This window comes from Thamnophis elegans, chromosome Z (genome assembly GCF_009769535.1).
Source record: "Thamnophis elegans isolate rThaEle1 chromosome Z, rThaEle1.pri, whole genome shotgun sequence".
In the NCBI taxonomy this organism is placed as follows: domain Eukaryota; kingdom Metazoa; phylum Chordata; class Lepidosauria; order Squamata; family Colubridae; genus Thamnophis; species Thamnophis elegans.
In genome coordinates, this window is record NC_045558.1 from 84283849 (window position 1) to 84296105 (window position 12257).

The 12257-nt window shown below is 37.1% G+C and overlaps 1 protein-coding gene across 3 annotated transcripts in view; it reads right to left on the minus strand.

Moving 5' to 3' along the window:
- EPHA5 (EPH receptor A5) overlaps positions 1-12257 on the minus strand; it is a 237770-nt gene that overhangs the window by 50889 nt on the left and 174624 nt on the right. For 2 of the 3 annotated variants that reach the window (XM_032237901.1, XM_032237899.1), the window contains exons 5-6: positions 5130-5254; positions 1652-1811 (exon numbers count right to left, since the gene is read on the minus strand). In XM_032237901.1, the coding sequence (XP_032093792.1) occupies positions 1652-1811; positions 5130-5254 (285 nt within the window). The remainder of the gene's footprint in view (positions 1-1651; positions 1812-5129; positions 5255-12257) is intronic. The other variant, XM_032237902.1, reaches the window with a different exon arrangement.

Consider the following 12257-nt stretch of genomic DNA (forward strand, 5'->3'; position numbering starts at 1 on the left):
TGACTGTCGATGGTGTAATAGCGAACAAGGGGGTCAGAACACAAAAGTATCTCCAAAAGCCTTGATGTTCATGTGTCCACAGTAAGAAAGACTGTCTACAAATGGAGAAAGGTTAGCACTGTTGCTACTCTCCCTAGGTGTGGTCGTCCTGTAAAAAAACCCGCAAGAGCACAGTGCAGAATGCTTCATGAGGTAAAGAAGAATCCTAGAGTGTCAGCTAAAGACCTACAGAAATCTCTGGCACATGCTAACATTTTTGTTGACACATCTATAATAAGGAAAACATTAAACAAGAATGGAGTACAAGGCAGGACACCATGGAGGAAGCCATTACTGTCCAAAAAAAATATTGCAGCACATTTGAAGTTTGCAAAAGAGCACCTGGATGTTCCACAGCACTACTGGCAAATATACTGTGGACAGATGAAACCAAAATTGAGTTGTTTGGGAAAAACACACAACACTATGTGTGGAGAAAAAAAGGCACAGCACACCAACATCAAAACCTCATCCCCACTGTAAAACATAGTGGAGGGAGCATCATGGTTTGGGGCTGCTTTGCTGCCTCAGGCCTCGACAGATGGTTGTCATTGATGGGAAAATGAATTCCAGAGTTTATCAAGACATTTTGCAGGAAAACGTAAGATCTGTCTGCCAACTGAAGCTCAGCAGAGGATAGGTGATACAACAGAACAATGACCCAAAGCATACAAGTAAGTCAACACAAAAATGGCTTCAACAGCACAGAATGCACCCTCTGGAGTGGCCCAGTCAGAGTCCTGACCTCAACCTGATTGAAATGCTGTGGCATGATCTTAAGAGAGCGATTCACACCAGACATCCCAAGAATATTGCTACACTGAAACAGTTTTGTGAAAAGGAGTGGTCCAAAATTATTCCAGATCGTTGTGCAGGTCTGATCTGCAACTACAGAAAATGTTTGGTTGAGGTTATTGCTGCCAAAGGAGGGTCAACCAATTATTAAGTCCAATGGTTCACATACTTTTTCCTCCCTGCACTGTGAATGTTTACATGTTATGTGCAATTAAACCATGGCAACATCTAATGTTTGTGTAGTATTATTTTCAGCAGACTGTGTTTTTCTATTGTTGTGACTTAGATGAAGTTCAGAGCACATTTTATGACCAATTCGTGCAAAACTCCACATAACCCCAAGGGGTTCGCATACAACTGTATATCATACACCACATTATCACCAGACCAAAAAAAAATGTCTGTTGGGACTTGACAAGTCCACACTCATGTTTTGCCATGTTAAGTATGGAAAAGCCCAAGTTGCTTTTGTCCTCAATTGTACAGAATACTCAGACCTTACTCATGGCTTACGCTTTTTTCAGCTTTGGGATCAACCTATTAATATAATAATTATAATTTTGGATGATCTTTTATAGTCAGCAAGTTTTATATACTATATTTTTGATAATCAGCAAGTTTTGTATATGGCATAGTTTTGAAGGAATTAGATTACTTAACTCATGTCACTGATAAGTCTGAAGAAAATTAAGGCTGGTGGCCTAAAGTGGGAAGACTATGGTAAGGTTAAAATGATCCTGCAAAAATATTGATCAGCTGATGATTTTCTCAAAACCACAAATAAAGACCTAGGTAGTCAGTAATGAAAATGACTTACACACTGGGCTCGTTTTAAACTCAAATCTTCGACTGAAGCCACCATAACCTGCTGAGGTGCGGGCACGAATCTGGAAAACGTATGCTGAAGCTGGTTTCAAGCCATCTGCTGTAATTCTTGTCTGCTTGGATTTGATGATGGTATAACTGGTCTCCTGATCCTTTTTTGGTGCAGCAACATACATGAACACACATATATAAAAGAATAAATTTCATAAATAGCAAGTACAACCCTTGGGTCTGAATCTTGCTAATATTTTTGTCTATGATGATATAATTCATCACTTAGGAATTAGGTTTGGGTTTACATCCTTTCCTTTCTTAACTATTAAAGTTGATATAGATTTATATCTGCATCTAAGTTAAAGTTAATAATAATAACCTTGTATTGAATTTTACAACCTAGCTTCATATTCTATTAACCTAATCTAGCATTCATTTTGATTCACATGCAATACATTTTAATAGTAAGAAAAGAGAAACTTGTGTGGAAAAAGAAACTTATAGCTTGTTCCATGGCTCTGCAAATAAGGGAACTCAAACTCTCCTGCATAGTTTATGTATCAAAAGGAACACACAAAACTCAGTTTTATGTTTCCTGTTAAACTTATTATTAAAGGGATGTGCGTGCCTTTTCGTATTCACAGCATGAGAACTAGTCATGTAATAGTTTTAATGAAAAATATTACTGTAAAACTACTTTTAATGCAGATATAACATGAAACTTTTAAAAGGTAGAGACCTATCTGATGAAACCAATTTTATTTCCAATTTTATATTATTTATTATAAGAATTTTAATGAGATTTGAATCTAACTTCTTTTAAATGAAGCACTATGATAAAATTTGTCATTAAATTTTAATACATCATCATTATATTTGAGTTTTGTAAAAAGTAATAACTTCAGGATACCAAATATAACACTAAGCATAATAAAGTTTAATAATGTAGTATACTTAAATATTTTAAGTAATTGCATTTATCTTTAAAACATATTATATGTTTAAACAAAAATTTATTTACAAAATAATAAGTAATTGATCAAATTATTCTAAATGAATTTTCAAATCAAATTTCCTATGGTTATCTCTCAATTTCATCATGATGTTCAGATTTGCATTTTTACATACTTTAAAATCCTATAAAAGCTGCCCATTCTAAGTTTACCGTTGTAATTCCAAGATAAAAAAGAGCCGAGGTGGCACAGTGGTTAAATGCAGCACTGACTTCAGTTTACTTCAGCTGACTGCAATTCTGCAGTTCGGCTGTTCAAATCTCACCGGCTCAGGGTTGACTCAGCCTTCCATCCTTCTGAGGTGGGTAAAATGAGGACCCGGATTGTTGTTGGGGGCAATATGCTGACTCTGTAAACTGCTTAGAGAGGGCTGAAAGCCCTATGAAGTGGTATATGTCTAACTGCTATTGCTATTGCTATATGTAAAAAAAATGCTCCCCTATGAGAGTCAGGTTTGATTTTGTGGGTTCCAAAGTCTGGTATTATGTCATTACTTTCTGATTATCCCCCCCCCCTTTAGATTTGGTTTTACTGGTTGATTTTAAATCAACAAGTCTAACAAGAGTTTACAGCAAGCTCATTAGTTTTATTTTAGAGAACATCTGCCAAGTTTTCTAGCTCAAAAGTTGCGAAACCAATTTCCAAACCAATATAAGCCTAGTATGCAAACCCACATTTCATGGATTTTTCTCAAATAGGCAGATGCCATTGTCTCAATTCCAAATCTGAATTTTCATTAAACCTTTGCTTTGACAACCTTGGATGCACTACCCTCCACAGTTCTATTTGGAAGGCATAAAAATATTTCTCTTCAGCAGTGTTTATGCCCATGTGAGGATGGCTCTATGGAATTTGTATGCCGCCTGCAGGATCTTAGAAAACATAGATAGATCCTATTTTAAAGAACTGCTCTAGTAGAGAGCACAACTCTTATCTGCCATTCCTTTTATTCACTCAGCACTATGATATATCTTTCCATGATATCTCATTTTGTCCCTTTATTTTTTTCTATTAATTCTACCTAAGCCTGAATATTAGTGGCAATTTGGTGATCGCCACTGATATTTGCATTATTGCTATTATGTTTATTGTTATATAATTTTATTGTATTTTCTACTTGCTTTTTAGTCTTATTAAGAGAATGTGTTTAGCATTATTTAAGGCAATGTATTTCTGTACAATGTTTTCTGGACTAAAGCTGTAGTAAATGTTTCTTATTATCAGATCAAATTGGAAAAGAAATTTTGTGGCCACGTTCCCATTACTGACACACTTTGTCTTCACATTATCCAGTTATCACTAAAGCGATAGGAAACCTTTCCTCATCACTATTCTTTTGGCACAATGACAATGAGATGATTCTAGAAGATGCAACGATGATCTACCTGTCAAGACAAACTGCATTGTTTTGAATCAAATTGTTGAGTTTGAATTGGATCTTAATGGTCTGTATACCTCTTGCAAGAAAGTTTTGAAATATTTTTCCCCAGTCAGTAGATATAATTGGCACAAAAGCACTGTATTTTGGTGAACAGTATAAAATGTCCCTGCTTGTTAATAGTTAATAGGCAGCAATTTATAAAACTGTCTTTACTTGTTCTTTTCAGCTGCATGTGCTATTAGTGATGTTTTTGTGTACTATGAACCAATGGGCAACTAGGTGGGCTTAACTTAATATTTGCTTTAGGAAATTTGGGAGTTACAGCTGTCATGTGGGACACAGTTTAGGAATCTATAAAGCAAAAGCCGCATCATTTTCAATCAAACTGAAATTTGGAATTGTTAGTTGGGAAAGTAAAAACACTCAGAGTTGCATAGAGCACCGAAAGCTGCTTTTGTGGATTTTCTCTTTGTATTGTCCTGGCATTTTGAAACTTAAACATTTAACCAAAAGAGTTCCCAAAATAATAAAAATGAAAAATGAGCATAATTAAAAAAAGAACTATGAAGTCAGCAATTCTTAGTTTGAAACTTCTTTGCCAACAAAACACTACTAGCATTTTTCTTTACTAAGGCACCCTGCTATTTCATTATGTGGCACTGCTTTATTTTACAGGGATTTTAGTCATTTTTGTTAACTATTTTAAATGTACATGACTTTTTGGCAATATTCTCATGCTCATCTAATCTCAGTAATTGAACTCCAATTCTTGGAGGATGCCCCTTTGAAGTATGGTGACTTTTGAGTATTTGTAGTGTACATCATCTTTATTTTATCCAATATGATTGAAAATGAAACTAATAGGAAAACTAAAATGTTTTTGTTTGAGACAAATAATGTATTAATGAAAATATGTCTATGCATGCATAAACATAAATGTTAAAAATTCATAATCCAATACAATATTTAGCAGTAACTTAAAATAAGAAATGATGTCAATACTTTTTAACAGAAATTATTCCAAAAGGACAGAAAAGTAAAGAAATCAAAATCCATATGATGTTGGAAACAGACTATCACACCTTTTCAAAATATTTGATTTCGTATTCCAGAATGATGCCATTGGGTCGATCTGGTTCCTGCCAGGAGAATGAAATGCTATTTTTGGTGACTTTCCCTTTTTTCACATTCGTGATTGGAGATGGTGCTGTCATATGAAACAAAAGAAGAAATCAAAAAGAAAATCAAAACTATTGTTTGATCAAATGGGAAATAAAAGCAATTATTTTGAAAAGTTTTAAAAACTTGTAAACCTGGATCATCTTTCTGTTGTAGATTGTTTCTTATTTCTGTGCAAAAATAACTGTAAGTTAAGAGTTGGATAACTATCATCACTTACAGGAGACTTAATAATTCCCACTCTTAACTAAAGTGTGGTTGGTTTCCTAATAAGAGCAACTTTTGTAGATTAGATCTAGGTCAATTCTCTGTCTCTGCCCACCAAGACCAATTTAAATTCCAGTAATTTTATTAATCAAAACTGAGGGTGAGTAGCTTTCAAAGAATCAAATAATTTAAGAAATGAATTTTACTATTTTAGGTAGCAGCTATACATTTTTTATTACAGGGTTTCTTTATTCCTTTTAGTGATAGTGAGTTTAGAGGGCATGAGGTAATCAGAAAATATCATTACAAGAAAAATCTGAAATTTCCGGTCTTGGGTTTTTTAAAATGCGTGTTCTATGGCCATGGTGGTGAACCTATGGAAAGCGTGCCAGAGGTGGTATGCAGAGCCCTCTCTGTTGGCATGCATGCCATTGCCCCAGCTGAGCTCCATCGTGTTTCTCCATCGCATTTCCAGGAAACAAAAGGTTGTGGGACTAAAAAAAAATCACTCAATTAATTCCAACTTCTTGCGAAAGAAAAAGATCTCATGAAGTTGGAATTGGTTGAGTGAACTCTTTCATATTTGAACATATTCAAAGCTATGAAGTACCACGTTTTCCATAATGTAAAAGTTTTTGCGTACATTTCAAGTTTGCACACTTCCACTTATGACTCCTTTGTTCATCTTTCAAATCGTGAGGAAATGGAAGTTCATTTTTTAAATGCAATGGGGTAACTTGAGAAACTGGAATTAAGGAAACTCATAGCATCTTCAAATGAAGATGACCAAACTGGTATCTGTAATAGCATTTTTAGAAAATGAATGTATCTTGCAAAAAAAAATGTGTACAATACGAAACTGTGATTTCTCATTAAATCTAAATCAGACGCTATATCAAATATTTTTGCCATAATTTTAATAACTGATTCTTAAGTATGACAAGATACAAAGTATTTATTCTAGTAGAAGAAAAGAGATAATTGATAGATTTTAATTTAATGCTTTTTATTAAACTTAATTTCAGTTGACTTTTCTACAGTTGATTTTGTTACTAATTTTATTTATTTATTTAATTTATATGCCACTCATCTCCCAAATAATGTGATCCCTAATTCCTATTTTGTAGAAGTGAAACAGTTTTAGAAAAGTATGATACAGAATACAACAGCTAAAGCAAAAGAGTAGAATGAAAAACCTTGGATGTGACAAGGATCAACAAATTAACATTGTTATTAAAGGTTTAATAATCTTGATTTTAGCTATATTTGATCATTAAAAGTCTATGGTTCTTTCCAAGCTTTTTAACTATCATGTGGTTTTGTTTTCACTAATCTAAATTTTTAATGATCTAAATTGCTTACATGTTTAGTGGAGATAATGCTGGATGTAGAAAATGGAATGACATTAAAAGGAAAGAGTAACTATACACCTTGAGTACTTCAGAAGGGTAGAAATTATACCCTTTTGCCATCTTTCTAAAAAGACATGTTATATATTATAACTGCAAGATAAGGACCAATTAAGTAAGTACAATTGATTTTTGTGGTTTTGGTATGCAATGATAGCTACTTTGCATCTTCTATACATTTAAATTACAAAATTCTGAATAAAATCTAAACCTTTTAGCTTTCCTTGTCAAACAAAATGTAATACAATCTTTGCAGTCAAACAAAGTCTGCAACCATTCCATTTAAAAGCATGAAATGGAAGCCATGCAACCTGATCACAGGAAAAAAATATAGCTATGAAAGTTACATTTTAAAGGTCATTGGTTCTTACATGGACAATATTCCATGAATTAAAGGAACTACAAAAACCAAATTAATGAACTAATTTTCTTGAATTATGTACTTGATATATTTCCTTTTCTTCAACAGGGTTCTAGAATAACATGCAAAATATTAAAATTGCACTTCACATATTAAAATCAGTATAATAAAACAAGAACATTAAATCATCACAATAGAAAGGAGTAGCATCATTGATGAAATTAAAAAATATATAAGAATAGTATAGAAGCTTAAAAGGATTAAAACACTTTAAGCACCTTCACCTATTATTGAAAGATCTCACTCGCCATCTTCAGGCTGGGTTTTGGGCTTAAAAAGTGTTCGGAGCTGCCGTCTTTCTATAAATCTTGATGGGGGTGTGAAGTGCTGGCTTTGTTTCAGTAAGGGGAATGATTGGTCGTGTGGTTGTATCATGATTGGTAGATTGCTGCTGATTGGTGCTGGCTGTGTATCTGTTGGTTTCGTGTTGACAGACAGTCTGAAGATGGCGAATGAGACCTCGCAGAAACATTACCAAGACAATCTCAATCTTACATGGGAAAAGACCAGAATACAACAAGACCAGCATACCTACACCTGTGAAAATCTACGAAAACACACACACACACACACACACACACACACACACACAGAGAGTATACATACAGTATATACATATATACTATATATGTATGTATGTATGTATGTATGCATATATGCATGTATGCATGCATGTATGCGTGTATGTGTGTACACACACAAACACAAACACACGCACATACATACATACAATTAATGTCCCACATTAAGATGCTATTGCTGAGTAAATCTTTGCCTCTTGTGTCAGTTATAATTCCTCCAATTATAGCAGGAGCAATCTCTGTTGAAAATGTTAATATACAGGCAGCCATTTAAAAAGCTCAGCAGTCCTTTGGCTATTACAGTGCTTATTTAAAGTTTAAAAGTTTATGCTAAATTGAGTCTGGAAATGAGCTATGAGTCAATGTAGTCAATAAAATAAAAACATAACATTAGTGTTTGCATCACCACTGCATTTTGAATTAGCTTCAATTTCTAGTTTAGCATTGCATTGCAACACAAAACACAAACAAGTCTCTTATAGCATTTTTAATAACTAAATAGAGAAGTACAGGCTTGACAACACAATATAGTGGATTCACAGTTGGCTCAAAGATTGCACTCAAAAAATAGCTATAAATGTATCAAATCTACTAGAGAGACATCTCCAGTGGGTTGCCACTAGGCTTTGCTCTGGGTCTAGTGCTCTGGGCCTAGTGATATGGATGAGATATTAGAATGCTTATCAAACTTGCAGGGAATGCCTAGCATGGAGAATATTTCTAAGAATACACACACACACACACACACACACACACACACACACACACACACACAACTACGCACACACTCTAATATTTCTAAGAATACACACACACACACACACACACACACACACACACCCTCAATCAGACTAAAATAATGTGTGGAAACAAATGGGCATTGGCTTACCTGAGACACCCTTTCTCAGGACAGGGGGAGACAGCATCCATGCATTGGTAATACTCATACACTCACCAGTAGGACTGAGTCTGATATCTTTAAGACATGCCTTCTCCTTCAGCCATACCCAGCTTTTTGACGAAGACGATAACAGACTGACATGTGAAACTCTAAATTGAACAATGCAATCTCTCCAACTGAAACCAGACCGGGCAAATGAAAAGAACATTAGGACGGGCTAGATGCTGTCTTCACCTGTCATAAGAAAGGGTGTCTCAGATAAGTCAACGCCCATTCTCCATGGTTGGTGGAGACAGCATCCATGTATGGGACATACCAAAGCTGTCCCCTCATGATGGGTGGGATGAAGATGACTGGGCCGGATGAAGCCGAATCTCTGCAACCCATTGTAGCATTCACCTTCCAAATATAACCTCGGTTCACGCATACTGATCAATTTTGTAATGCCGAATAAAGGGAGAAGGTGAAGTCTATGTGGCAGCTCTGCACATCTCCTCCAGAGAGGCCTGGGTAGCTGAGGCCACTGAAATCGCTGTGCTTCGTGTGGAATGGGCAGTGATATGAGCTGGAGGATTCTGTGATTGCATAGAATAAGCTTTTGTGATACATGCCTGGATCCAGCGTCCCAGGGTTGTTGATGAGGCTTTGCATCCTAACGACTCTGGACGGAAAGCGGTAAATAACGCTTCCGTACATCGGAAAGGGGAGGTTTGCCTGGGCACCTGGATGGTCTCAATGACTGCTGGGGACAGACCCTTCGATGTCATGGTGCACTGCTCAGCTGCCAAGCAGTCAATTTGAAGCAAGGTACCTTCCTGTTGTCCCTGCTGGCGAAGAGATTGACTATGGTTTGGCCAAAGCGTCTGACCAGTGATCGGAACCAGTGACGATGGAGAGCCCATTCCGATTGGTACAGGTGAGTTCGACTGAGCCAATTAGCTGTGGTGTTGGCTTTGTCGGAGATGTGTTCGGCCCGGATTGATAATAGATTTATCTCTGCCCAGCAACCCAGGTGAATGGTTTCCTGCATTAGAAGCTTGGATCGCGTCCCCCCATGGCGATTCACATGGGCCTTGGCAGTGATATTGTCCGTTAGGACTAAGACATGCCTGTTGACAACCACTTCCTGTAGGTGGAGGAAGCCCACTGAATTGCTCGAAGCTCTAACCAATCAATGGTGCGGCGCTGTTCCATCTGAGACCAAAGTCCCTGGGCCTCTTCCGATCTCAGGTGTGCACCCCACCCTGACAGCCTGGCCTCGGTGGTGATCGTGACCCTTGGGTGTTCTCGGAATAATGATCCTCATTGTAGAACTGTAGAATCCCACCACACTAGGGATTTTAGGACTTCTGGGGGAATGCGAATCAACTTGGTCGAGGAACTGGTGTCATCTATATGATGCGGCAGCAGGAGCCGTTGTAGAGGCCTGCTGTGGAGTCTGGCCCATGGGATGATGGAGAAGCAAGACACTATTTTGCCCAGGAGCTGAGATCAGCTCAGCTGGGCTCGATGATGTGCTCTGACCTACCTGTCTAGGTCTCGAAAACTGATCTGATGTTCCCTGGAAAGACCCTGCATTGGACTGTATCTATGACTTCCCCTGGATGGAGCAGCCATGTTGTTGGTGTCATATGGCTCTTCCCCAAGTTGATAGAGAAGCCATATTCCCTCAGGTTCTGGAGTGTTACCTCCAGATTTCGCGAGCCTATCTGGCGGACCTGGACAACAGGAGGATGTCATCCAGGTAGCACAAGATTCTGATTGGGTGGGTTCTCAGATGAGCTGCGATTGTCGACAGGATCTTGGTAAATACCTCTGGGCTGAGGATAAGCCAAAGAGGAGAGCCTGATAAGGAAGATGTCTTCCCCGATAGCAGAACCGCAGGAACTGCTGGTGGTTCGGGTGAATTGAGACATGGAGGTAGGCCTCTGTAAGATCCACCGAGGTCAGGTAGTCATCTCTCCAGATGCCCTCCAAGATTATCAGGAGAGAGTGCATCTTGAACTGTCAGTAGACAATGTGACAGTTCAAGACTTTCAGGTCCAGAATTGTTCTCCAACCCCCTGAGGCCTTGGGGACAATGAACAGAAAGGATGATTGGAACCTGTTCCTCTATATGGTTGCTTAGGCTGATAACGCTGTCCTCCCTTGCCTGACCTGTCCTGATGCTGACCCTGTCTATTGGAATAGTGGTGAGCTGAACAGGAGAACCCATATCCCCCATCCCCGCCTCAAAAGGGCGGCCTATGCTGGTAGGGAGAGGACCTAGGTTCTGACTTGTGAAAATCTGACTGAAGAGCAGTATATGTGAGAAGGATTTGGGTGTACTAGTGAATTAGAAGCTCAATATGCCACAACAGCTGCAAAGTCAACACCATCTTGAGGTGCATTAAAATGTTTGTACAGTCCATATCGCAGGAAGTACTATGCCTATATGTGCTATCCCGCCTTAGCCAGCCTTAATATCAAGTATTGCATTCAGTTCTGTACACTGGTTTTTTAAAAAAAATAAATAAATAAACTAGAACAGGTCCAGAAAATAGCTGCCAAAATCATGAAAGGACTCAAAGTGAAGTCATATGAATAACAATTGAAATGTTTAACTTGAAGAAGAGAAGGTTGAAAGATATACATAGCTTTTTCAAAAATATCAGTAGAGGATACATTGCAGATTTATTCTCACTTGCTCCAGTGGCTCTAATGGCAGGAAACAGAGTTGCCTCAAACTGTAAGATGGACGACAAATAAATTAAATCAAAATAAATAAATAAAACAATAAACAATGTAAATATATATATTAGACATTAGGAAATAAGAAGTAAGAGTTCTCCATCAATTATCATATAGGATGGTTTCTTATTGTAACTAGAGGTTTTCAAACAGAGGATAGTCATCAATTGGGAATAGTGTAATAAGAAACTGGTTCAGTTCCAATTCCTGCTTCTGCAAACTAATATAAACTAAAACATGAATATAGGCTAATATCTGTATTCTTCTGACTTTTACAATGTAAGTTAAAGTATTACAGAATGTCTATGAAAATGTACATATTTGGAATAAAGTGAAGAAAGTGCATAGGAGTGATGAGCATAAGATGTATATTAATTTTGGGTGAGCTTTTAAAAAAAATCATGATGGGGTTTGATAAAGAAATGGAATGGAGAAATGATAAACTGAGCCAAATAAGAATTAAGATATTTGTCCGCTGGTATGAATAGAAAGGTAGAACATGGAGTAACAGGCTTGGAAGGAATCTTGAAGTCTTCTAGTCCAACCTCCTGCTAAAAGAGGAGATCCTATACCATCCTGGACAAATGATTGTTCTATCTCTTCTTGAAAATCTCTAGTGATTGAACATCTACAACTTGTGGAGGCAAGCGGTTTCATTGATCAATTGTTCTTACTCTCAGGAAATTTGTTCTTAATTTTAGGTTGGATCTCTCTTTGATAATCTTTCACCTTGTTCTTGTTCTATTCCAGTCTTCAGTTGTTTCTTCCCTTACATAGACATA